The 26,991-nt window shown below is 53.7% G+C and overlaps 1 protein-coding gene across 1 annotated transcript in view; it reads left to right on the forward strand.

The window, feature by feature from the left end:
• plxnd1 (plexin D1) overlaps window positions 1-26,991 on the forward strand; it is a 447,766-nt gene that overhangs the window by 11,700 nt on the left and 409,075 nt on the right. Inside the window, exons 3-6 of the mRNA XM_086001196.1 lie at window positions 637-769; window positions 2,259-2,439; window positions 4,350-4,458; window positions 17,070-17,181. Of these exons, the coding sequence (XP_085857322.1) occupies window positions 637-769; window positions 2,259-2,439; window positions 4,350-4,458; window positions 17,070-17,181 (535 nt within the window). The remainder of the gene's footprint in view (window positions 1-636; window positions 770-2,258; window positions 2,440-4,349; window positions 4,459-17,069; window positions 17,182-26,991) is intronic.

The following is a 26,991-nucleotide window of genomic DNA, read 5'->3' on the forward strand; positions in this document are numbered from 1 at the left end:
GTGTGTCGCTCACACCGCGTGTAGCGCGTGTGTCGCTCACACCGCGTGTAGCGCGTGTGTCGCTCACACCGCGTGTAGCGCGTGTGTCGCTCACACCGCGTGTAGCGCGTGTGTCGCTCACACCGCGTGTAGCGCGTGTGTCGCTCACACCGCGTGCAGCGTGTGTCGCTCACACCGCGTGCAGCGTGTGTCGCTCACACCGCGTGCAGCGTGTGTCGCTCACACCGCGTGCAGCCTGTGTCGCTCACACCGCGTGCAGCCTGTGTCGCTCACACCGCGTGCAGCCTGTGTCGCTCACACCGCGTGCAGCCTGTGTCGCTCACACCGCGTGCAGCCTGTGTCGCTCACACCGCGTGCAGCCTGTGTCGCTCACACCGCGTGCAGCGTGTCGCTCACACCGCGTGCAGCGCGTGTCGCTCACACCGCGTGCAGCGCGTGTCGCTCACACCGCGTGCAGCGCGTGTCGCTCACACCGCGTGTAGCGCGCGTGTCGCTCCATGTCGCTCACACCGCGTGTAGCGCGCGTGTCGCTCCATGTCGCTCACACCGCGTGTAGCGCGCTTGTCGCTCCATGTCGCTCACACCGCGTATAGTGTGTGAATGCTCCATGTCGCTCACATTGTGACCGTTTCTCAGGTGTTCTCTGCAGCAGGATTGTGTCAATTCCACTGAGCCCTTGTTCTGGACCAGCCTCAGCTCCGGAATACAACAGTGTCCAAGCATGAACATTGCACCATCGGAAATCCACATCGCCAGTGTGGCCCAACTGGTACTGTATCATCTCCAGTTGCTGCTTCTTCCCAGTCATGTTCTCGGCTGGACTAGCTCTCCTGATGGCAGTATCTGAATTTCAGTGTTTTTTAAATTGCTGAGTAAATTTAAGGGCCATATTGACAACATACCCTGCAGGCACCATTCACTAGCTGAAGAGGTAAATGAATGCCCCTACCACTGAACTTGGCCAATAGTGAACATGGTCAGTTATAAACTTGGCCAATAGAGAACCTGATCAATATAGATGTGGCCAATAGTGTACACATCCAATAGTGAACATGGTCAGTAATAAACTTGGCCAATAGAGACCGTGGTCCATAATAAATGTGACTAATAGTGAACATGGTCCATAATTATTGCGGACAATATTGAATGTGGTGAATAATAATTGTGGCTTTACCAGCATCAGCCACATCCTCAGAACAAATTCTGAAACCAAATCCTCTGGAGTAGTGGAAAGGATGGAGGCATGTGTTATCCTATAGACGCCTGGTGTGTCCCATTCGTATCTGTGCCCTCTCTGAGGGACTGCTCCCCATAACTGGATCCGTCAGCCCTAAGCCAATTAGAAGCTGTGCCCTCTGATAGGAGTATGATGCTGCAGTGGTATCCTAACTCGCACTAAGTTCTATACACCCATTACCCCTGTGCTCGCTGACCTATATTGGCTCCCATCCGGCAACGCCTTGAATTAAAATTTCTCATCCTTGTGTTCTAGTCTCTCCATGGCCTCACCCCTCCCTATCTCTGCAGTCTCCTTCAATCCTGCACCCCCATAGCTTCTGACCCCATATCCTCTACATCACCAAGGCTGCCTACTTCCACCTCTAACATCACCCGTCTCCGCCACTACCTCAACCCATCTGCTGCTGAAACCCTCATCCATGCCTTTGCTACCTCTGGACTTGACTACTCCAACGCACTCCTGGCCAGCCTCCCATCTTGCCCCCTCCGTAAACTTGAGGTCATCCAAAACTCTGCTGCCCATGTCCTAACTTGCACCAAGTCCCGTTCACCCATCACCCTGTGCTCGCTGACCTGCACTGACTCCCGGTTCGACAATGCCTCAATTTTTAAATTCTCTTCCTTGTTTTTAAATCCCTCCATGGCCTCGTCCCTCCCTATCCCTGTAACCTCCTCCAGCCTTACAACCCTCTGAGATATCTGCGCTCCCCCAATTCTGGCCTCTTGTACATCCCCGATTTAATCGCTATTGATGGCCGTTCCTTCAGCTGCCTAGGCCCTAAGCTCTGGAATTCCCTACCTAAACCTCTCCACCTCTCTACCTCTCTCTCCTCCTTTAAGATGCCACTAAAAACCTACCTTTTTTGACCAAGCTTTTGATCATCTGCCCTAATATCTTCTTGCGTGGTTCAGTAAGAAATTGTGTTTTATAACGCTCCTGTGAAGCGCCTTGGGACGTTTTACTATGTAAGGCACTATATAAATACAAGTTGTTGATTGCGCTATTCATTTTGCCACAGAACATTGGAATCACCATCAACGGGAATGTCCCGCAGCTGATGGGGAGAGAAGTTTTCTGTGTTTATGGGAATGGGGAGAAGACCCCAGCCACTGTGTATGAAAATAAATCGAGCCCATCCCAGTTGGTGCACTGCCCTTTCCTGCAGAAGGACAAATACCCAACGTTCTTGCTGGATAAAGGTATGGAGAGCTAGCTGTCTTTGAGGGGGTGATTTTGCCAATGGGAGCACGTTGGAGGCGGGACGGCTGCTTGTCAGGTCGTTGTCCCGCCTCCATCGACTTGTGGCCAATCCACGCTGTCAATTTGACAGATGAATTGTCATCGTTTGACTGCTCTGTGAAGCTGTCAAACACTGACATTCTATGTTGTTTGATGGGTTCTTGTATTCAAGACTCATCAAACCTCTTTTGTGAGCAGAAAGTAATGATTGTTACATCAGAGAATGCAGCAGCCATCTGTCATCTCTGCCGGTGAGATGCGAGACTCTTCGCATCCCCAACTGTTGAAGCCTGCAGGAAGAAACAAAGGTAAGTAAATATTTTCTATCACTTTCCCCTCACCTCACATACTTACCTTTCCACACTTGCACCCATCACTTACCTCCACAGCGCAATTTTGGAACCCTCCGACCCCCGCAGACCCACTGCTCGCCTCGGTAACCCTGGCGGGGTTTCCCGACGTCGGGAAGCCCGCGCCTCTGTTGGAAAAATGGGGATAATCCTCTTAACTGCCTGTTAACTAGCTGTTAACAGGCAGTTAAGTGGCTGTAATGCCCTTCCTGCCTCGAGGAGATGGGACCCGGCACGGGTCGGCTACCCGCCTCCTGGGAAGACGGCACGGAGGCGGGTTGGGGGCGGGATGGGCACCCGCTCCCAGATTCTGCCATTTTCCCGGCAGTCCCACCTCCCCAGGGCTGGCAAGATCGCGTCCTGAGTGTGAGGATTAACCCATTTTGCTGATTAATGGGGGGCATGGGGCTGGTGAGGACCTGTGGCAGTTAATGTACAAGGGAACAAGGGAGATGCAGGGAAAGATGTGCTGAACATTGTTACTAACATATTGTTTGATAAGAGCCCCCTGTTTGAAGCTGGGTTTTAATTTTTACATTAATTTCCAACCCCCCGCCGAGTCTCCCAATTTGAACCCCTGTCCCTCAGCCCATGAGTAGACCTCACTCAGTGGCTCCCCAACCTCGGTCAGCAGGTGTGTTGGCATAGCCTGGGATCACTGTTGCTCTGCTTCCCTCTCTCTCGATCAGGGTTAGCGACTGGCTTTTGCTGATTGTTAGTCTCCTCCCCGCCCCCCCCCCCCCACCCCCCCAACCCTTCATTCAGCTCTGCTGACACGGCCAAGATTGGGAACTCACTGGGTCAAACCTGTGTCAACCGAAGTGATCTATTGAGCCTCTATCACCACACTCATAATAACAGTGCCCTGGGCTTCAGGGCTTTGGATCTCCCAGTGTGATGTATATTACACAGGCCTCCAGCACTCAGCCCTTATTCTGGGGGTTCGGTCCCATGGGCATTGTTCATTCTGGGGGTATGGTTCCATGGGCATTGTTAATTATGGGGGTACAGCCCCATGGGCATTGTTAATTATGGGGGTACAGCACCACGGGCATTGTTAATTCTGGGGGTACGGTTCCATGGACATTGTTAATTCTGGGGGTACAGTTCCATGAGCATTGTTAATTCTGGGGGTACAGTTCCATGAGCATTGTTAATTCTGGGGGTACAGCCCCCATGGGCATTGTTAATTCTGGGGGCACGGTTCCATGGGCATTGTTAATTCTGGGGGTACAGCCCCATGGGCATTGTTAATTCTGGGGGTACAGCCCCATGGGCATTGTTATTTCTGGGGGTTCAGTCCCATGGGCATTGTTAATTCTGGGGGTACAGTTCCATGGGCATTGTTAATTCTGGGGGTACGATTCCATGGGCATTGTTAATTTTGGGGGTACGGTTCCATGGGAACTGGCTGACTGTGTCGCCCATCGACTATTGAAGTGTCCTAGAATCCTGGTTAACACTGTTTATTACCATTGAAATCACAGAGTCCTGATTAACACTGGTTATTTAATATTTAGATCATGCTGTTGTAACGGTTGCGATCGAGGTGGGGAATCGATTGATTGTGTGGGGGAGTTTAACCATCTACGACTGTGAGAGAACTGGACAGGTTCATGCAAAGACTGCGTAAGTACCCTTCACTGACCCTAAACACTCATCGATATCCCTATAGACGCCAGGGAGGAGAGATTCCTCTAATCACAGAGCAGTGGGAGGCATTCAAGGAGGAGATCCGGAGGGTTCAGACCAAACATTTGCCCTTAAAGAAAAATGGTGGGAGTAACAAATCTACAGCCCCCTGGATGTCTAGAGACATACAGGGTGGGATAAAGAAAAAAAGGGAGGTGTATGACAGATACCGAGGGCTAAATACTCCAGAATCTTTAGAGGAGTACAGAAAGTGCAGGGGTGCAATTAAAAAGGATATTAGGAAAGCAAAGAGAGAGCATGAAAAATTCTTGGCAAGTAAAATCAAGGAAAACCCAAAGATGTTTTATAAATATATTAAGAGTAAGAGGATAACTAAAGAAAGGGTAGGGCCTATTAGAGATCATGAGGGTAATGTGTGTGTAGAGGTGGGAGACGTCGGTAGGGTTCTTAATGAATACTTTGCGTCTCTTTTGACAAAGGAGAGGGGCGAAGCAGACATTGCTATCGGGGGAGGAGTGTGACTTATTAGATGAAATAAACATAGTGAGAGAGGAAGTATTAAGGGGTTTAGCAGCTTTAAAAGTGGATAAATCCCCAGGCCCGGATGAAATGTATCCCAGGCTGTTAAGTGAAGCAAAAGAGGAAACAGCAGAGGACCTGACCATCATTTTTCAGTTCTCTCTGGCTTCAGGTGTGGTGCCGGAGGACTGGAGGACTGCTAATGTGGTACACTTGTTTAAAAAGGGAGAAAAGGATAGGACCGAGTAATTACAGGCCAGTCAGCCTAACCTCGGTGGGAAAACTATTGGAAAGAATTCTGAAGGACAGGATAAATCTTCATTTAGAAAGACACAGAGTAATCAAAAATAGTCAGCACGAATTTGTTAAGGGAAGGTCCTGTCTGGCAAAATTGATTGAATTTTTTGAGGAGGTAACAAGGAGGGTAGATGAGAGTAGTGTGATTGATGTCGTGTATATGGACTTTAGCAAGGCTTTTGATAAGGTTCCACATGGCAGGCTGGTCACGAAGTTAAAAGCCCATGGGATCCAGGGCAAAGTGTCAAGTTGGATTCAAAACTGTCTCGGAGACAGGGATCGGAGGGTAATGGTTGATGGGTGTTTTTGTGACTGGAAGGCTGTTTCCAGTGGGGTTCCGCAGGGCTCAGTACTAGGTCCCTTGCTTTTTGTGATATATATCAACGATCTTGACTTGAATATAGTGGGTATGATTAAGAAGTTTGCAGATGATACTAAAATCTGCTGTGTGGTTGATACTGAAGAAGGAAGCTGTAGACTGCAGGAAGATATCAATAAATTGGTCAGGTGGGCAGAACAGTGGCAAATGGAGTTCAATCCGGAGAAGTGAGAGGTAATACATTTGGGGAGAGCTAACAAGGAAAGGGAATACACATTAAGTGGTAGGACACTGAGTAGTGTAGAGGAACAAAAGGACCTTGGAGTGCATGTCCACAGATCCCTGAAGGTAGCAGGCCAAGTAGATAAGGTTGTAGTGTATGTAACCTGTACCACCTTAAGAGGATACCTTAAGGTGATGGACTACTTTTTGATGGCTCCTGTACATTGTAGTACCGGTGGTGACCACACCGGTATATAAACCCTGTGGAGCAAAGTGTATTCCAGTTCAGCCCTGACCCTCGATTACTAAAGACCTGTTTAATTATTTCTGTAGTCTGTGTCCAGTTATTCAGCATAACTACATTTGGAAACACAGACTCAACAAAGGTAGTTAAGAAGGTATACGGAATGCTTGCCTTTATTAGCTGTAGCATAGAATACAAGAGCAGGGGGGTTATGCTTCAACTGTATAAAACACTAGTTAGGCCTCAGCTGGAGTACTGCGTGCAGTTCTGGTCACCACATTACAGGAAAGATGTGATTGCACTAGAGAGGGTACAGAGGAGATTTACAAGGATGTTGCCGGGAGTAGAGAATCTTAGCTATGAGGAAAGACTGGATAGGCTGGGTCTGTTTTCCTTGAAACAGAGGAGGCTGAGGGGAGACCTTATTGAGGTGTATAAAATTATGAGGGCCATTGATAAAGTGGATAGAAAGGACCTATTTCCCTTAGCAGAGGTGTCAAAATCCAGGGAGCACAGATTTAAAGTAATTAGAGAAGGTTTAGAGGGGATTTGAGGGAAAATTTCTTCACCCAGATGGTTGTGGGGGTCTGGAACTCACTGCCTGAAAGGGTGGTAGAGGCAGGAACCCTAACCACATTTAAAAATACTTGGATGCGCACTAGGGATGCTGTAACCTGCAGGGCTACGGACCAAGAGCTGGGAAGTGGGATTAGGCTGGATAGCTCTTTGTTGGCTGGCGCGGACACAATGGGCCGAAATGGCCTCCTTCCGTGCTGTAACTTTCTATGATTCTGTGAGACCCCAGGGGAGAGGGAGATTCCTCCAATCACTGATGCCGGGGAGAGGGAGATTCCTCCAATCACAGACCTCGGGGAGGAGGGATTCCCCAATCACAGACCTTGGGGAGGAAGGATTCCTCCAATCACAGACGCTGGGGAGGAGGGATTCCGCCAATCACTGACCCCGGGGAGGAGGGAGCTTCCTCCAATCACAGGCCCCGTGTAGGAGGGATTCCTCCAATCACAGACCCCGGGGAGAGGGAGATTCCTCCAATCACAGACCCCGGGGAGAGGGAGATTCCTCCAATCACTGATCCCGGGGAGAGGGAGATTCCTCCAATCACAGACCCCAGGGAGAGGGAGATTCCTCCAATCACTGATCCTGGGGAGAGGGAGATTCCTCCAATCACAGACCCCGGGTAGGAGGGATTCCTCCAATCACTGACCCCGGGGAGAGGGAGATTCCTCCAATCACAGACCCCGGGGAGGAGGGATTCTTCCAATCACAGACCCTGGGGAGAGGGATATTGCTCCAATCACAGACCCCAGGTAGGAGGGATTCCTCAAATCACTGATCCCGGGGAGGAGGGATTCCTCCAATCACTGACCCCGGGGAGAGGGATATTGCTCCAATCACAGACCCCAGGTAGGAGGGATTCCTCTAATCACTGATCCCGGGGAGAGGGAGATTCCTCCAATCACAGACCCCGGGGAGAGGGAGATTCCTCCAATCACAGACCCAGGGGAGGAGAGATTTCTCCAATCACAGACCCCGGGGAGGAGGGATTCCTCCAATCACAGACCCCAGGTAGGAGGGATTCCTCCAATCACAGACCCCGGGGAGAGGGAGATTCCTCCAATCACAGACCGCAGGTAGGAGGGATTCCTCCAATCACTGATCCCAGGGAGGAGGGATTCTTCCAATCACAGACCCCGGGGAGGAGGGATTCCTCCAACCGCAGACCCCAGGGAGACGGAGATTCCTCCAATCACAGACCCCAGGTAGGAGGGATTCCTCCAATCACAGACCCCAGGGAGAGGGAGATTCCTCCAATCACTGATCCCGGGGAGGAGGGATTCCTCCAATCACTGATCCCGGGGAGAGGGAGATTCCTCCAATCATTGACCCCGGGGAGAGGGAGATTCCTCCAATCACTGACCCCGGGGAGAGGGAGATTCCTCCAATCACTGACCCAAGGGAGAGGGAGATTCCTCCAATCACAGACCCCGGGGAGAGGGAGATTCCTCCAATCACTGACCCCGGGGAGAGGGAGATTCCTCCAATCACTGACCCCGGGGAGAGGGAGATTCCTCCAATCACTGACCCCGGGGAGAGGGAGATTCCTCCAGTCACTGACCCCGGGGAGAGGGAGATTCCTCCAATCACTGACCCGAGGGAGATTCCTCCAATCACTGACCCCGGGGAGAGGGAGATTCCTCCAATCACTGACCCCGGGGAGAGGGAGATTCCTTCAATCACTGACCCCGGGGAGAGGGAGATTCCTCCAATCACTGATCCCGGGGAGGAGGGATTCTTCCAATCACAGACCCCGGGGAGAGGGAGATTCCTCTAATCACTGACCCTGGGGAGAGGGAGTTTCGTCCAATCACAGACCCTGGGGAGGAGGGATTCCTCCAATCACTGACCCCGGGGAGAGGGAGATTTCTCCAATCACAGACCCCAGGTAGGAGGGATTTCTCCAATCACTGATCCCGGGTAGAGGGAGATTCCTCCAATCACAGACCCCGGGGTAAGGGAGATTCCTCCAATCACTGACCCTGGGGAGAGGGAGATTCCTCCAATCACTGATCCTGGGGAGGCGGGATTCCGGCAAAATTGGGATTGTGAGTGGAGAGTGTGATGGATTGGGATTGTGAGTGGAACTGTGTTAAGCCAGGACACTCTGACTCGCCATTATGAGATGAGGAGTCTCCGAGTGCAGATAAACATGTTCTTTATTTCAGGGACTGCATCACCATACATTCAGTGGCCTGCGCTAAACATAACCTGGAGTAACCCAGCAGCTGTCTATAGTTACAGTAACACTGGCAGCATTACAGACAGCCCATAATTTACAAGCACTTCATTGGAGAACATCAGGACACTGCCTGGCGTGAGGAAATACAAACATTAGAACAGAGGAGATTACAGAGTGGTTTGATAGATGTATGTGAACTTTATTAAGAGGTGGGACAGAGTAGATAGAAATAAACTTTCTGGTGATTGAGGGGTCTAGAATGAGGGGTCATAGATATAAGATTAAATGTAAGAGATTTAGGACTGAGACCTGGGGAAACTTTATTTTCCACAGAGGTTGTGAGGCTGTGGAATTCACTACCAGAGTTAGTAACGGAAGCAGAGACCATGTCAACATTTAAGAACAGGTTAGACAGGTGGTTGAAGAAAAGGGGATGAAGGGATATGTGAACAGAACGGGCACATGGGATTCGGATACTGCTCATGGGAGATAAACACCAGCACGGAATGGTGGGGCCGAACAGCCTGCTTCTGTTGTAATTATTCTGTTCACGTTCAGTTCCCGGTCTGTGCTGAGTATATCAGTCATAGTCGGGGGGTGTTGGTGGGGTGGGAGGGCAGGGTACAGTTTGCCGCAAGGCCTCGGGTTAAGGAGGGGAAAGTCGGCCAGGATTCCTCCAATCACAGACCCCAGGGAGAGGGAGATTCCTCCAATCACAGACCCCAGGGAGGAGGGATTCCTCCAATCACTGATCCCGGGGAGGAGGGATTCTTCCAATCACAGACCCCAGGGAGAGAGAGATTCCTCCAATCACTGACCCCGGGGAGAGGGAGATTCCTCCAATCACTGATCCCGGGGAGGAGGGATTCTTCCAATCACAGACCCCAGGGAGAGAGAGATTCCTCCAATCACTGACCCCGGGGAGAGGGAGATTCCTCCAATCACAGACCCAGGGGAGGAGAGATTTCTCCAATCACAGACCCCGGGGAGGAGGGATTCCTCCAATCACAGACCCCAGGTAGGAGGGATTCCTCCAATCACAGACCCCGGGGAGAGGGCGATTCCTCCAATCACAGACCGCAGGTAGGAGGGATTCCTCCCATCACTGATCCCAGGGAGGAGGGATTCTTCCAATCACAGACCCCTGGGAGGAGGGATTCTTCCAATCACAGACCCCGGGGAGGAGGGATTCCTCCAATCGCAGCCCCCAGGGAGACGGAGATTCCTCCAATCACAGACCCCAGGTAGGAGGGATTCCTCCAATCACAGACCCCAGGGAGAGGGAGATTCCTCCAATCACTGATCCCGGGGAGGAGGGATTCCTCCAATCACTGATCCCAGGGAGAGGGAGATTCCTCCAATCACAGACCCCGGGGAGAGGGAGATTCCTCCAATCACTGACACCGGGGAGAGGGAGATTCCTCCAATCACAGACCCCGGGGAGAGGGAGATTCCTCCAATCACTGACCCAAGGGAGAGGGAGATTCCTCCAATCACAGACCCCGGGGAGAAGGAGATTCCTCCAATCACTGACCCCGGGGAGAGGGAGATTCCTCCAATCACTGACCCCGGGGAGAGGGAGATTCCTCCAATCACTGACCCAAGGGAGAGGGAGATTCCTCCAATCACAGACCCCGGGGAGAAGGAGATTCCTTCAATCACTGACCCCGGGGAGAGGGAGATTCCTCCAATCACTGACCCCGGGGAGAGGGAGATTCCTTCAATCACTGACCCCGGGGAGAGGGAGATTCCACCAATCACAGATCCCAGGTAGGAGGGATTCCTCCAATCACTGATCCCGGGGAGAGGGAGATTCCTCCAATCACTGACCCCGGGGAGAGGGAGATTCCTCCAATCACAGACCCCGGGGAGAGGGAGATTCCTCCAATCACTGACCCCGGGGAGAGGGAGATTCCTCCAATCACTGACCCAAGGGAGAGGGAGATTCCTCCAATCACAGACCCCGGGGAGAAGGAGATTCCTCCAATCACTGACCCCGGGGAGAGGGAGATTCCTCCAATCACTGACCCTGGGGAGAGGGAGATTCCTCCAATCACTGATCCCGGGGAGAGGGAGATTCCTCCAATCCCTGACCCCGGGGAGAGGGAGATTCCTCCAATCACTGACCCCGGGGAGAGGGAGATTCCTTCAATCACTGACCCCGGGGAGAGGGAGATTCCTCCAATCACAGATCCCAGGTAGGTGGGATTCCTCCAATCACTGATCCCGGGGAGGAGGCATTCTTCCAACCACAGACCCCGGGGAGAGGGAGATTCCTCTAATCACTGACCCTGGGGAGAGGGAGATTCATCCAATCACAGACCCTGGGGAGGAGGGATTCCTCCAATCACTGACCCCAGGGAGAGGGAGATTCCTCCAATCACAGACCCCAGGTAGGAGGGATTTCTCCAATCACTGATCCCGGGTAGAGGGAGATTCCTCCAATCACAGACCCCGGGGAGAGGGAGATTCCTCCAATCACTGACCCCGGGGAGAGGGAGATTCCTCCAATCACTGATCCTGGGGAGGAGGGATTCCGGCAAAATTGGGATTGTGAGTGGAGAGTGTGATGGATTGGGATTGTGAGTGGAACTGTGTTAAGCCAGGACACTCTGACTCGCCATTATGAGATGAGGAGTCTCCGAGTGCAGATAAACGTGTTCTTTATTTCAGGGACTGCATCACCATACATTCAGTGGCCTGCGCTAAACATAACCTGGAGTAACCCAGCAGCTGTCTATAGTTACAGTAACACTGGCAGCATTACAGACAGCCCATAATTTACAAGCACTTCATTGGAGAACATCAGGACACTGCCTGGCGTGAGGAAATACAAACATTAGAACAGAGGAGATTACAGAGTGGTTTGATAGATGTATGTGAACTTTATTAAGAGGTGGGACAGAGTAGATAGAAATAAACTTTCTGGTGATTGAGGGGTCTAGAATGAGGGGTCATAGATATAAGATTAAATGTAAGAGATTTAGGACTGAGACCTGGGGAAACTTTATTTTCCACAGAGGTTGTGAGGCTGTGGAATTCACTACCAGAGTTAGTAACGGAAGCAGAGACCATGTCAACATTTAAGAACAGGTTAGACAGGTGGTTGAAGAAAAGGGGATGAAGGGATATGTGAACAGAACGGGCACATGGGATTCGGATACTGCTCATGGGAGATAAACACCAGCACGGAATGGTGGGGCCGAACAGCCTGCTTCTGTTGTAATTATTCTGTTCACGTTCAGTTCCCGGTCTGTGCTGAGTATATCAGTCATAGTCGGGGGGTGTTGGTGGGGTGGGAGGGCAGGGTACAGTTTGCCGCAAGGCCTCGGGTTAAGGAGGGGAAAGTCGGCCAGGATTCCCCTTCTTGATCACTTGTGTGGGTATCAGGTGAGGAGGGGGAATTAGGCTAAGTTGTGATGCCCCCCTAATGTTGAAATATCCAGCTGACTGTCAAGGTTTGTGCATTGGGTGTGGTAGGGAATGGGAGGGGGACGGGTGAGGGAGGCTGTGAGAAAGGGAGGGAGGAAAGGAGCGAGGGAAGGAGGGAGGGAGGGAGCAGTGGAGGGAGCGAGGGAAGGCGCGAGGGAGGGAGAGAGGGAGAGGGGGAGGGAGCGAGGGAGGGAGGGAGCGAGGGAGGGTGCGAGGGAAGAAGGGAGGGAGGGTGCGAGGGAATAAGGGAGGGAGGGTGAGAGTGAGGGATGGAGGGAGCGATGGAGGGTGCGAGGGAGGGAGGGTGCGAGGCAGCGAGGGAGGGTGTGAGGGACGGTGGGAGGGAGGGATGGTGCGAGGGAGAGTGCGGGGGAGGGAGCAGGGAGGGGGGAGGGAGTGAGGGGTGCGGAGTGAGGGGTGCGAGGGAAGGGGGAGGGAGGGAAGGTGCGAGGGAGGGTGCGAGGGAATAAGGGAGGGAGGGTGCGAGGGAAGAAGGGTGGGAGGGTGCGAGGGAAGAAGGGAGGGAGGGTGAGCGAGGGAGGGTGCAAGGGAGGGAGCGAGGCAGGGAGCGAGGGAAGGTGCAAGGGAGTGGGGAGGGTGTGAGGGAGGGAAGGTGCGAGGGCTGGTGCGAGGGTGCGAAGGAGGGAGTGAGGGATGGTGCGAGGGTGCGGGGAGGGAGCTAGGAGGGTGCGAAGGAGGGGGGAGGGAGCAAGGGAGGGTGCAAGTGAGCGAGGGAGGGAGGAAGCGAGGGAGGGGGAGGGAGCGAGAGAGGGTGCGAGTGAGGGAGGGAGGGAGGGAGCGAGGGTGGCTGTGAGGGAAGGAACGGGGGAGGGAGCGAGGGAAGGTGCGAGGGAGGGAGCGAGGGAAGGTGCGAGGGAAGGTGCGAGGGAGAAGCGAGGGAAGTTGCGAGGGAAGGAGCGAGGGAGGGAGGGAGGGAGGGAGCGAGGGAAGGTGGGAGGGAGGGAGCGAGGGAAGGTGCGAGGGAGGGAGCGAGGGAGGGTGCGAGGGAGGGAGCGAGGGAGGGAGCGAGGGAATGTGCGAGGGAGGGAGGGAGCGAGGGAAGGTGGGAGGGAGGGAGCGAGGGAGGGTGCGAGGGAGGGAGCGAGGGAGGGAGCGAGGGAAGGTGGGAGGGAGCGAGGGAAGGTGCAAGGGAGGGAGTGAGGGAAGGTGCGAGGGAGGGAGCGAGGGAAGGTGGGAGGGAGCGAGGGAAGGTGCTAAGGGAGGGAGCGAGGGAGGGAGCGAGGGAAGGTGCGAGGGAGGGAGCGAGGGAAGGTGCGAGGGAGGGTGCAAGGGAAGGAGCGAGGGAGGGAGCGAGGGAAGGTGCGAGGGAGGGAGCGAGGGAGGGAGCGAGGGAAGGTGCGAGGGAGGGAGCGAGGGAAGGTGCGAGGGAGGGAGCGAGGGAAGGTGCGAGGGAGGGAGCGAGGGAGGGAGCGAGAGAAGGTGCGAGGGAGGGAGCGAGGGAAGGTGCGAGGGAGGGAGCGAGGGAAGGTGCGAGGGAGGGAGCGAGGGAAGGTGCGAGGGAGGGAGCGAGGGAAGGTGCGAGGGAGGGAGCGAGGGAAGGTGCGAGGGAGGGAGCGAGGGAAGGTGCGAGGGAGGGAGCGAGGGAAGGTGCGAGGGAGGGAGCGAGGGAAGGTGCGAGGGAGGGAGCGAGGGAGGGAGCGAGGGTAGGTGCGAGGGAAGGTGCGAGGGAGGGTGCGAGGGAGGGAGCGAGGGAAGGTGCGAGGGAGGGAGCGAGGGAAGATGCGAGGGAGGGAGCGAGGGAATGTGTGAGGGAGGGAGGGAGGGAGCGAGGGAAGGTGCGAGGGAGGGTGCGAGGGGGGGAGCGAGGTAAGGTGGGAGGGAACGAGGGAGGGAGCGAGGGAAGTTGCGAGGGAGGGAGCGAGGGAAGGTGGGAGGGAGCGAGGGAAGGTGTGAGCGAGGGAAGGTGCGAGGGAAGGTGCGAGGGAGGGAGAGAGGGAAGGTGCGAGGGAGGGAGCGAGGGAAGGTGCGAGGGAGAAGCGAGGGAATTTGCGAGGGAAGGTGCGAGGGAGTGAGCGAGGGAAGGTGCGAGGGAGGGAGCGAGGGAAGGTGCGAGCGAGGGAGGGAGCGAGGGAAGGTGCGAGGGAGGGTGCGAGGTAGGGAGCGAGGGAAGGTGCGAGGGAGGGAGTGAGGGAGGGAGCGAGGGAAGGTGGGAGGGAGCGAGGGAAGGTGCGAGGGAGGGTGCGAGGGAAGGTGGGAGGGAGCGAGGGAAGGTGCGAGGGAGGGAGCGAGGGAAGGTGGGAGGGAGCGAGGGAAGGTGGGAGGGAGCGAGGGAAGGTGCGAGGGAGGGAGCGAGGGAGGGAGAGGGAAGGTGCAAGGGAAGGTGCGAGGGAGGGAGCGAGGGAAGGTGCGAGGGAGGGAGCGACGGAGGGTGCGAGGGAAGGAGCGACGGGAGGGAGCGAGGGAAGGTGCGAGGGAGGGAGCGAGGGAGGGAGCGACAGGAAGCGAGGGAAGGTGCGAGGGAGGGAGCGAGGGAGGGTGCGAGGGAGGGAGCGAGGGAAGGTGCGAGGGAGAGAGCGAGGGAAGGTGCGAGGGAGGGAGCGAGGGAAGGAGCGAGGGAGGGAGCGAGGTAAAGTGCGAGGGAGGGAGCGAGGGAAGGTGCGAGGGAGGGAGCGAGGGTAGGTGCGAGGGAGCGAGGGAAGGTGCGAGGGAGGGAGCGAGGGTAGGTGCGAGGGAGGGAGCGAGGGTAGGTGGGAGGGAGCGAGGGAGGGAGCGAGGGAAGGTGCGAGGGAGGGAGCGAGGGAAGGTGCGAGGGAGGGAGCGAGGGAAGGTGCGAGGGAAGGTGCGAGGGAGGGAGCGAGGGAAGGTGCGAGGGAGGGAGCGAGGAAGGTGCGACGGAGGGAGCGAGGGAAGGTGCGAGGGAGGGAGCGAGGGGGGGAGCGAGGGAGGGTGCGAGGGGGGGAGCGAGGGAGGGTGCGAGGGTGGGAGCGAGGGAGGGTGCGAGGGGGGGAGCGAGGGTGGGAGCGAGGGAGGGAGCGAGGGGAAGGTGCGAGCGAGGGAAGGTGTGAGGGAAGGTGCGAGGAAGGGAGCGAGGGAGGGAGCGAGGGAAGGTGCGAGGGAGCGAGGGAAGGTGCGAGGGAGCGAGGGAGCGAGGGAAGGTGCGAGGGAGCGAGGGAAGGTGCGAGGGAGCGAGGGAAGGTGCGAGGGAGGGAGCGAGGGAAGGTGCGAGGGAGGGAGCGAGGGAAGGTGCGAGGGAGGGAGCGAGGGAAGGTGCGAGGGAAGGTGCGCGGGAGGAGCGAGGGAAGGTGCGAGGGAGGGAGCGAAGGGGGGAGCGAGGGAGGGAGCGAGGGAGGGTGCGAAGGGAGGGAGCGAGGGAGGGAGCGAGGGAAGGTGCGAGGGAGGGAGCGAGGGAAGGTGGGAGCGAGGGAAGGTGCGAATGAGGGAGCGAGGGAAGGTGCGAGTGAAGGAGCGAGGGAGGGAGCGAGGGAAGGTGCGAGGGAGGGAGCGAGGGAAGGTGCGAGGGAGGGAGCGAGGGAAGGTGCGAGGGAGGGAGCGAGGGAAGGTGCGAGGGAAGGTGCGAGGGAGGGAGCGAGGGAAGGTGCGAGGGAGGGAGCGAGGAAGGTGCGACGGAGGGAGCGAGGGAGGGTGCGAGGGGGGGAGCGAGGGAGGGTGCGAGGGTGGGAGCGAGGGAGGGTGCGAGGGGGGGAGCGAGGGTGGGTACGAGGGAGGAGCGAGGGGAAGGTGCGAGCGAGGGAAGGTGTGAGGGAAGGTGCGAGGAAGGGAGCGAGGGAAGGTGCGAGGGAGGGAGCGAGGGAAGGAGCGAGGGAGCGAGGGAAGGTGCGAGGGAAGGTGCGAGGGAGCGAGGGAGTGAGGGAAGGTGCGAGGGAGCGAGGGAAGGTGGGAGGGAGCGAGGGAAGGTGCGAGGGAGGGAGCGAGGGAAGGTGCGAGGGAGGGAGCGAGGGAAGGTGCGAGGGAGGGAGCGAGGGAAGGTGCGAGGGAAGGAGCGAGGGAAGGTGCGAGGGAGGAGCGAGGGAAGGTGCGAGGGAGGGAGCGAGGGAAGGTGCGAGGGAGGGAGTGAGGGAGGGAGCGAGGGAGGGAGCGAGGGAGGGAGCGAGGGAGGGTGCGAAGGGAGGGAGCGAGGGAGGGAGCGAGGGAAGGTGCGAGGGAGGGAGCGAGGGAAGGTGGGAGCGAGGGAAGGTGCGAGTGAAGGTGCAAGGGAGGGAGCGAGGGAAGTGCGAGGGAGGGAGCGAGGGAAGGTGCGAGGGAGGGAGCGAGGGAAGGAGCGAGGGAAGGTGCGAGGGAGGGAGCGGGGAAGGTGCGAGGGAGGGAGCGAGGGAAGGTGCGAGGGAGGGAGTGAGGGAAGGTGCGAGGGAGGGAGCGAGGGAAGGTGCGAGGGAGCGAGGGAAGGTGCGAGGGATGGTGCGAGGGAGGGAGCGAGGGAAGGTGTGAGGGAGTGTGTGACAGTATGGACTCGTGTAGGTTATTTCTATAACAATGATTCCTCTTTATTTGCCCTGCACCCACTCCATTTTCTAAGATGAGATGAGACATTAAAGTGAGGCCATGGCACTATTGGAAGAAGAGCAGAGGAGTTCCCTCCACTGTCCTAGGGCCAACGTTCCTGCCTCAACCAACATAACCAAAAACAGATTAACTGGTCATCTTAGTGATGCTTGTGGGATCTTGCTGTGTGCAAAAATGACTGCTGCATTTTTGCGCACAACAGTAATCACTGCACCTATTTTACCCCCAGTGTGTGTGTGACTGGGGGCTGTGAGTCTTTATTTACACAAATACCCAGTGAGAGTGTGACTGGTGGTTGTGCCTCGGTTTTTCAGGTGCAGAAGTTGCCTGCAGACCAAGTGGGCCTGCTCCTGGTGTATCAGTGAGCACCGGTGTGTCTCAGACAGAGCGGACTGCAAGACCAGCTTAGCGAGCGGTATACCTGAGGTAAGGTCACGCCTATGTTAACCTGGCACTGTCTGTGATGGAGCCGTACCTCAGTACAATCTTCCCCCTGATGTGGAGAGAGTAGCAGGCTGCGGAGTGTGTTATTCCAGCTGTGGAGAGAGTGACAGGCTGCGGACTGTGTTGTTCCAGCTGTGGAGTGAGTGACAGGCTGCAAACTGTGTTATTCCGGCTGTGGAGAGCGTGGTGGGCTGCGGACTGTGTTGATCCAGCTGTGGAGTGTGTGGCAGGCTGCGGACTGTGTTATTCCAGCTGTGGAAAGAGTGACTGGCTGCGCTCTGCGTTATTCCAGCTGTGAAAAGAGTGACTGGCTGCGGACTGTGTTTTTCCAGCTGTGGAGTGAGTGACAGGCTTCGCCCTGTGTTATTCCAGCTGTGGAGAGAGTGACAGGCTTCGCCCTGTGTTATTCCAGCTGTGGAGAGAGTGACAGGCTTCGCCCTGTGTTATTCCAGCTGTGGAGAGAGTGACAGGCTTCACTTTGTGTTTTTCCAGCTGTGGAGAGAGTGACAGGCTTCGCTTTGTGTTATTTCCACTATGGAGAGAGTGACAGGCTTCGCTTTGTGTTATTCCAGCTGTGGAGAGAGTGACAGGCTTCGCTTTGTGTTATTACCACTATGGAGAGTGTGTCAGGCTTCGCTTTGTGTTTTTCCAGCTGTGGAGACTGTGGCAGGCTGCAGACTGTGTTATTCTAGTTGTGGAGAGTGTGACAGGCTGCGGAATGTGTTATTCCAGCTGTGAAGAGAGTGACAGGTTGCGGACTGTGTTATTCTGGCTTTGGAGAGAGTGACAGACTGCGCTCTGTGTTATTCCAGCTGTGGAGAGTGTGACTGGCTGCGTACTGTGTTATTCCAGCTGTGGAGCATGTGGCAGGCAGCGGACTGTTATTCCAGCTGTGCGGAGGGTGACAGGCTGCGGAGTGTGTTATTCCAGCTGTGGAGAGAGTGACAGGCTGCGGACTGTGTTATTCCAGCTGTGGAGAGAGTGACAGGCTGCGGACTGTGTTATTCCAGCTGTGTAGAGAGTGACAGGCTGCGGGCTGTGTTATTCCAGCTGTGGAGAGAGTGACAGGCTGCAGACTGTGTTATTCGAGCTGTGGAGAGAGTGACAGGCTGCGGACTGTGTTTTTCCAGCTGTGGACTGAGTGACAGGCTGCGGACTGTGTTTTTCCAGCTGTGAACTGAGTGACAGGCTGCGGACTGTGTTTTTCCAGCTGTGGAGACTGTGGCAGGCTGCAGAATGTGTTATTCTAGTTGTGGAGAGTGTGACAGGCTGCGGACTGTGTTTTTCCAGCTGTGGACTGAGTGACAGGCTGCGGACTGTGTTTTTCCAGCTGTGGACTGAGTGACAGGCTGCGGACTGTGTTTTTCCAGCTGTGGAGACTGTGGCAGGCTGCAGAATGTGTTATTCTAGTTGTGGAGAGTGTGACAGGCTGCAGAATGTGTTATTCCAGCTGTAAGAGAGTGACAGGTTGCGGACTGTGTTATTCTGGCTTTGGAGAGAGTGACAGACTGCGCTCTGTGTTATTCCAGCTGCGGAGAGTGTGACTGGCTGTGGGCTGCTATTCCAGCTGTGCGGAGAGTGGCAGGCTGCGGAGTGTGTTATTCCAGCTGTGGAGAGAGTGACAGACTACACTGTGTGTTATTCCAGCTTTGCAGAGAGTGACGGGCTGCGGACTGTGTTAATCCAGCTGTGGAGAGAGTGACTGCCTGCGGGCTGTGTTATTCCAGCAATGGGGAGAGTGGCAGGCTGCGGACTGTTATTCCAGCTGTGGCGAGCATGGCGGGCTGTGTTATTCCAGCTGTGGAGTGAGTGGCAGGCTGCGGACTGTGTTATTCCAGCTGTGCAGAGAGTGACAGGCTGCGGACTGTTATTCCAGCTGTGAAGAGTGTGACATGCTGTGGACTGTGTTATTCCAGCTGTGGAGAGAGTGGCAGGCAGCGGACTGTGTTATTCCAGCTGTGCAGAGAGTGACAGGCTGCAGACTGTGTTATTCCAGCTGTGGAGAGCGTGGCGGGCTGCGGACTGTTATTCCAGCTGTGGAGAGAGTGGCAGAATGCTCCCTGTGTTATTCCAGCTGTGGAGAGAGTGACAGGCTGCGCTCTGTGTTATTCCAGCTGTGGAGAGAGTGACAGGTTGCGGACTGTGTTATTCCAGCTGTGGAGAGAGTGACAGGCTGTGGACTGTTATTCCAGCTGTGCGGAGAGTGGCAGGCTGCGGACTGAGCTATTCTAGTTGTGGAGAGGGTGACAGGCTGCGGAGTGTGTTATTCCAGCTGTGGAGAGAGCGACAGACTACACTGTGTGTTATTCCAGCTGTGGAGAGAGTGACGGGCTGCGGACTGTTATTCCAGCTGTGGGGAGAGTGGCAGGCTGTGGAGTGTGTTATTCCAGCTGCGGAGAGAGCGACAGACTACACTGTGTGTTATTCCAGCTGTGGAGAGAGTGACGGGCTGCGGACTGTTATTCCAGCTGTGGGGAGAGTGGCAGGCTGTGGAGTGTGTTATTCCAGCTGTGGACAGAGTGATAGACTGTGGACTGTTGTTCCAGCTGTGGACAGAGTGACAGGCTGCGGACTGTTGTTCCAGCTGTGGAGAGAGTGACAGGCTGGGGACTGTTATTCCAGCTGTGGAGAGAGTGACAGGATGCGGACTGTGTTATTCCAGCTGTGTAGAGAGTGGCACGCTGCGGACTGTTATTCTGGCTGTGGAGAGAGTGGAAGGCTGCGAGCTGTGTTATTCCAGCTCTGGCGAGTGTGACAGGCTGCGGACTGTGTTATTCCAGCTGTGGAGTGAGTGGCCGTCTGCGGACCGTGTTATTCCAGCTGTGCAAAGTGTGGCAGGCTGCGCTCTGTGCTATTCCAGCCGTGGAGGGCGTGACAGGCTGCGGACTGTGTTATTCCAGCCGTGGAGGGCGTGACAGTCTGCGGACTGTTATTCCGGCTCAGGAGATAGTGACAGACTGCGGACTGTGTTATTCTAGCTATGGAGACAGTGACAGGCTGCCGACTGTGTTATTCCAGCTGTGCAGAGAGTGACAGGCTTCGCTCTGTGTTATTCCAGCTGTGAAGTGAGTGACAGACTGCCGACTGTGCTATTCCAGCGGCGGAGAGTGAGACAGGCTGCGGACTGTGTTATCCCAGCTGTGGAGAGAGTGGCAGGCTGCGGACTGTTACTCCGGCTGCGGAGAGAGTGACAGGCTGCGGACTGTGTTATTCTAGCTATGGAGACAGTGACAGGCTGCGGACTGTGTTATTCCAGCTGTGAAGGGAGTGACAGGCTGCGGACTGTGTTATTCTTGCTGTGGAGTGAGTGACAGGCTCCGCTCTGTTGTTCCAGCTGTGAAGAGAGTGACAGGCTGCGCTGTGTTATTCCAGCTGCGGAGAGAGTGACAGGCTGCAGACTGTGTTATTCCCACTATGGAGAGAGTGACAGGCTGTGGACTGTGTTATTCCCACTATGGAGAGAGTGACAGGCTGCGGACTGTGTTATTCCCACTATGGAGAGAGTGACAGGCTGCGGACTGTGTTATTCCAGCTGTGGAGTGTGTGGCAAGCTGCGGACTGTGTTATTCCCACTATGGAGAGAGTGACAGGCTGCGGACTGTGTTATTCCCACTATGGAGAGAGTGACAGGCTGCGGACTGTGTTATTCTAGCTGTGGAGTGACAGGTTGCGGACTGTGTTATTCTAGCTGTGGAGTGACAGGCTGCGGACTGTGTTATTCTAGCCATGGAGAGAGTGACGGGCTGGGCTCTGTGTTGTTCCGGCTGTGGAGAGAGTGAGAGGCTGCGGACTGTGTTGTTCTAGCTGTGGAATGTGTGGCAGACAGCGCTCTGTGTTATTCCAGGTGTGGAGAGAGCGACAGGCTGCGGACTGTTATTCCAGCTGTGGAGAGAGTGACAGGCTACGGACTGTGTTATTCCAGCTGTGGAGAGAGTGACAGGCTGCGGACTGTGTTATTCTAGCTGTGGAGAAAGTGATAGGCTACGGACTGTGTTATTCCAGCTGTGGACTGAGTGACAGGCTGCGGACTGTGTTATTCCAGCTGTGAAGTAAGTGACAGGCTGCGGACTGTGTTGTTCTGGCTGTGGAGAGAGTGAGAGGCTGCAGACTGTTATTCTAGCTGTGGAGTGTGTGACAGGCTGCGGACTGTGTTGTTCCAGCTGTGGACTGAGTGACAGGCTGCGGACTGTGTTGTTCCGGCTGTGGAGAGAGTGAGAGGCTGCAGACTGTTATTCTAGCTGTGGAGATTGTGACAGGCTGCGGACTGTGTTGTTCCAGCTGTGGAGAGAGTTACAGGCTGCGGACTGTGTTATTCCAGCTGTGGAGAGAGTGCCAGGCTGCAGACTGTGTTATTCCTACTGTGGAGAGAGTTGCAGGCTGCGGACTGTGTTGTTCCAGCTGTGGAGTGAGTGACAGTCTGTGGACTGTGTTATTCCAAACGTGGAGAGTGTGACAGGCTGCGGACCGTGTTATTCCAGCTGTGGAGAGAGTGACAGGTTGCGGACTGTGTTATTCCAGCTGTGGAGAAAGTTGCAGGCTGCGTTCCGTGTTATTCCAGCTGTGGAGAGAGTGACAGGTTGTGGACTGTGTTATTCCAGCTGTGGAGTAAGTGGCAGGCTGCGGACTCTGTTATTCCAGCTGTGGAATGTGTGGCAGGCTGCGGACTGTGTCATTCCGGCTGCGCAGAGAGCGTGAGGCTGCAGACTGTGTTATTCTAGCTGTGGCGTGTGTTGCAGGCTGCGGACTGTGTTATCCTGGCTGCGCAGAGAGCGTGAGGCTGCGGACTATGTTATTCCAGCTGTGGAGTAAGTGACAGGCTGCGGACTGTGTTGTTCCGGCTGTGGAGAGAGTGAAAGGCTGCGGACTGTGTTGTTCTAGCTATGGAGATGTGTCAGGCTGCGGACTGTGTTATTCCAGCTGTGGAGAGAGTGACAGGCTGCGGACTGTGTTATTCCAGCTGTGGAGAGAGTTACAGGCTTCCCCCTGTGTTATTCCAGCTGTGGAGAGAGTGATGGGCTGCGGACTGTGTTATTCCAGCTGTGGAGAGAGTGCCAGGCTACAGACTATTATTCCCACTGTGGAGAGAGTGACAGGCTGCGGACAGTGTTATTCCAGCTGTGAAGTGAGTGACAGGCTGCGGACTGTGTTATTCCAGCTGTGGAGAGAGTGACAGGCTGCGGACTGTGTTATTCCAACTGTGGTTTGAGTGACAGGCTACAGACTCTGTTAATCCAGCTGTGGAGAGAGTGAGAGGCTACGCTGTGTTTACTAGACTAATACATGGAAAGGGCAGGTTGTCTTATGAGGAAAGGTTGGACAGGCTAGGCTTGTATCTGCTGGGGTTTAAAAGAATAAGAGGTGACTTGATTGAAACATATAAGATCCTGAGGGGTCTGGACAGGGTGGATGTGGAGAGGATGTTTCCTCTTGTGGGAGAATCTAGAACATGGGGTCACTGTTTAAAAATAAGGGGTCGCCCATGTAAGACAGATGAGGAGAATTTTTTTCTCAGAGAGGATCGTGAGTCTTTGGAACTCTCTTCCTCAGAGGGCGATGGAAGCAGAGTCTTTGAATATTTTTAAGGCAGAGGTAAGTAGATTCTTGGTAAGCAAGGGGGTGAAAGGTTACTGGGGGTAGGCGGGATTGTGGCGTAATCAGATCAGCCACGATCTTATTGAATGGCAGAGCAGGCTCGAAGGGCCGAGTGGCCTACTCCTGCTCCTAATTCGTATGTAAGAGTGAGTGACAGGCTGTGGACTGTGTTATTCCAGCTGTGGAGTGAGTGACAGACTGCGCTCTGTTATTCGAGCTGTGGAGTGAGTGACCGGCTGCAGACTGTGTTATTCCAACTGTGGAGTGAGTGGCGGACTGCAGACTGTGTTACTCCAGCTGCAGCCAGTATTGTGCCCCTGTTGACGTTGAATTTCACCCGCTGAGTGTCTTCCGACTATTCTACTGTGAGGGGCTTCACAGCCAAGTTCCATCCTGTCCTTCACCAACATCCTCACACATGCTCTTTCCTGCAAGAATCAGCAGTGGGGCCGCTGGCTGGTTTTCCCCTCTCTCTAACGCAGGGGTCGCTGCACAGTGATTAGGTGCAGGAATCCTGACTGATTATTATACAAAATTAGGGCTCATGAGATTGGGGTAATATGTTAGCATGAATAGAGGATTGGTTAATGGACAGAAAAAAGAGAGTAGGAATAAACGGGTCATTTTCAGGTTGGCAGGCTGTTACGAGTGGGGTGCCGCAAGGATCAGTGCTTGGGCCTCAGCTATTTACAATCAATGACTTAGATGAGGAGACTGAGTGTAATGTATTCACGTTTGCTGATGATACAAAACTAGGTGGGAAAGTAAGCTGTGAGATGGACGCAAAGGGTTATAGACAGGTTAAGTGAGTGGGCAAGAACATGGCAGATGGAATATAACGTGGGGAAGTGTGAAATTATCCATTTTGGTAGGAAAAATAGAAAAGCAGAATATTTTTTAAATGGTGAGACACTGGGAAATGTTGGTGTTCAGAGGGACCTGGGTGTCCTTGTACACAAATTGCAGAAAGTTAACATGCAGGTACAGCAAGCAATTAGGAAAGCAAATGGTATGTTAGCCTTTATTGTAAGGGGGTTGGAGTACAGGAGTAAAGAAGTCTTACTACAGTTATTTAGGGCCTTGGTGAGATGAGCAATTTCTTCACTCAGAGGGTGGTAAATCTTTGGAATTCTCTACCCCAGAGGGCTGTGGATGCTCAGTCGTTGAGTATATTCAAGACTGAGATCGATCAATTTTTGGATATTAAGGGAATCAAGGGATATGGGGATAGTGCGGGAAAGTGTTGAGGTAGAAGATCAGCCATGATCTTACTGGATAGCGGTGCAGGCTTAAAGGACCGAATAGCTGAATCCTGCTCCTATTTCTTATAGAGTCATAACGGCACAGAAGGAGGCCATTCGGCCCACTGAGTCCATGCCGGCTCTCTGTAGTGCAATGGGGTCTGTCCCATTCCCCCACTCTATCCCCGTAGCCCTGCAGGTTTATTTCCCTCAAGTGCCTATCCAGTCTCCCCTTGAAAACATTGAGTGTCTCCACTTCCACCACTTCCGTTGGCAGCGAGTTCCAGGTCCCCACCACTCGCTGCGTAAAAATGTTTTTCCTCACATCCCCCCTGTATCTATTGTCCAAAACCTTAAATCTGTGTCCCCTAGTCCTAGTACCATCAACTAGTGGGAACAGCCTTTCCCCGTCTAGCCTATCCAAACACGTCCTAATCTTGTACACCTCTATCAAATCACCCCTCAACCTCCTTTGCTCCAATGAAAACAAATCCAGCTTCTCCAACCTACCCTTGTAGCTAAGATCCACCATTCCCAGAACCATTCTGGTAAATCTCCTCTGCACCCTCTCAAGTGCCTTCACATCCTTTCTAAAGTGTGGTGACCAGAACTGGACGTAATACTCCAGTTGTGGCTTAACCAGCACTTTATAAAGGTTCAGCATAGCTTCTCTACTTTTGTACTCAATACCTCTATTTATGAAACCCAAGATCCCATATGCTTTGCTAACCACTCTCTCAATATGTCCCGCCACCTTCAGGGACCTATGCACATTAACTCCTAGGTCCCTCTGTCCCTGTACACTCTTTAAAAATGTGCCTTTAAGTGTATATTGCCTCTCCCTGTTCCTTCTGCCAAAATGCATCACCTCACACTTCTCTGTATTAAATTCCATCTGCCACTTGTCTGCCCATTCTGCTAGCCTTTCTATGTCCTGTTGCAGTCGATTGGTATCATCCTCACTGTTTGCCACCCCCCCAAGTTTGGTGTCATCAGCAAATTTAGAAATTCTACTCTGTATTCCAATATCCAGGTTATTTATATATATCAATAAAAGCAGTGGCCCCAGCACTGACCCTTGAGGAACACCGCTGTCTACCATCCTCCAGTCTGAATAACAGCCATTTACCACAACTCGCTGTTTTCTGTTCCTAAGCCAATTCCTTATCCAAGCTACCACTGACCCACCTATTCCATGAGCCTCAATTTTGTTAACCAGCCTTCTATGTGGTACTTTGTCAGATGCCTTCCGAGAATCCATGTAGACAACATCCATTACATTCCCTTCATCAATCCTCCCTGTTACTTCATCAAAAAAATTAATTAGATTAGTCAAACACGATCTGCCTTTTACAAATTTGTGTTGGCTCTCCTTAATTAGCTTAAACCTCTCCAAGTGCCTGTTAATCTTTTCCTTGATTATTGTTTGTAAAACTTTACCCACCACTGATGTTAAACTGACCGGCATGTAGTTACTAGGATTGCCCTTACACCCTTTCTTGAACAATGGTGTCACATTTGCCACTTTCCAATCCTCAGGCACCTCCCCTGCATCTAGGGAAGATTGGAAAATTATGGCAAGCCCTTCTGCTATTTCCTCCCCCAATTCCCTTTGCAGCCTGGGATGCAAGCCATTTGGACCAGGCGACTTACCCAGCATACCCAGCCTTTCTAGTACATTCTGTCTATCAATTTTCACCCCTTCCATTGCTTCTACCTTTTCCACTTCTACCAATATTTTATCAGCATCCATCTCCTTAGTAAACACCGATACAAAGTACTCATTGAGAATTCTATGCCCTGCCCCTCTAAACATATATCACCTTCTTTGTCCCTAATAGGCCCCACCCCGCCTCTTACTGCCTGCTTACTGTTTACATGCCGGTAGAAGATTTTTGAGTTCCCTTTTATGTTAACTGCCATTCTACTCTCATATTCTCTCTTTGCCAATCTTATTTTCATCTTCACTTCCCCTCTCAACTTATTGTATTTGGTCTGGTCTCCCTTGAAGAATTCACCTGACATTCACCATACACCTTTTTTTGTTTCATCATCTTCTCTATCTCCCTCGCCATCCAAGGAGCCCTTGCTTTGGTTCCCTTACCCTTCCCCCTTGTTGGAATGTACCAAGCCTGTACTTGGAACATCTCCTCCTTAAAGATCACCCATTGTTCCGTTACAGTTTTTCCTGTTAGTCCTTGGTTCCATTTTACTGTGGCTCGATCATTTCGCATCCCATTGAAGTTAGCCCTATTCCGCTTTAAAAGTTCCACTCTAGATTGTTCCTTGCTCCTCTCCATTGCTAATCTAAATGTTATGATACTATAGTAATCTGGGATGTAATGTTTAAGTTATCCACCAGATGGAGCCAAACATTAAGGGTTCACATTCACCAGTTTTTAAGGTAATGGGTCATATATTCAATGTCCTGGTACACCAGTTTATATGGTAATAGAGTCATAGAGTTTTACAGCACAGAAAGAGGCCCTTCGGCCCAATGTGGCATTGCATTATGGGTATGACTCAGAGGTGAATTCTCCATCTTGCCATCGTGCAGTAAGAATTGTGTGCTTTGCTTGCAGCCTGTAAGAGATGTTTCTCTGCTACACCGGGTAAATAAACAGTTGGGTTTTGTTCCTAATATCTCGCTTCTCTCAGTTTCTGACCTCACATATTGGCGACGAGGATAAACAGATCACATCTTGAAGAAGAAACAAAAAAGAGCGCTGAATAGAGGATCATGGTTGCTACGGTAGGAAAGATCTCTGCTTTTGATGTTCAGATGCAGACCTGGGATGAGTACTGCGAGTTGCTGATGCATTTCTTGGAAGCAAATGATATAAATGATGTCGGAAAAAGGAGAGCTATTTTGCTCACTTCCGTGGGAAGTCAGACGTATAGTTTAATGAGAAACTTATGCAGTCCTGCAAAGCCTGGAGACAGATCATTTGCTAACTTA

This window comes from Somniosus microcephalus, chromosome 11 (genome assembly GCF_052327205.1).
Source record: "Somniosus microcephalus isolate GS21.2 chromosome 11, FLI_Smic_1.0, whole genome shotgun sequence".
In the NCBI taxonomy this organism is placed as follows: domain Eukaryota; kingdom Metazoa; phylum Chordata; class Chondrichthyes; order Squaliformes; family Somniosidae; genus Somniosus; species Somniosus microcephalus.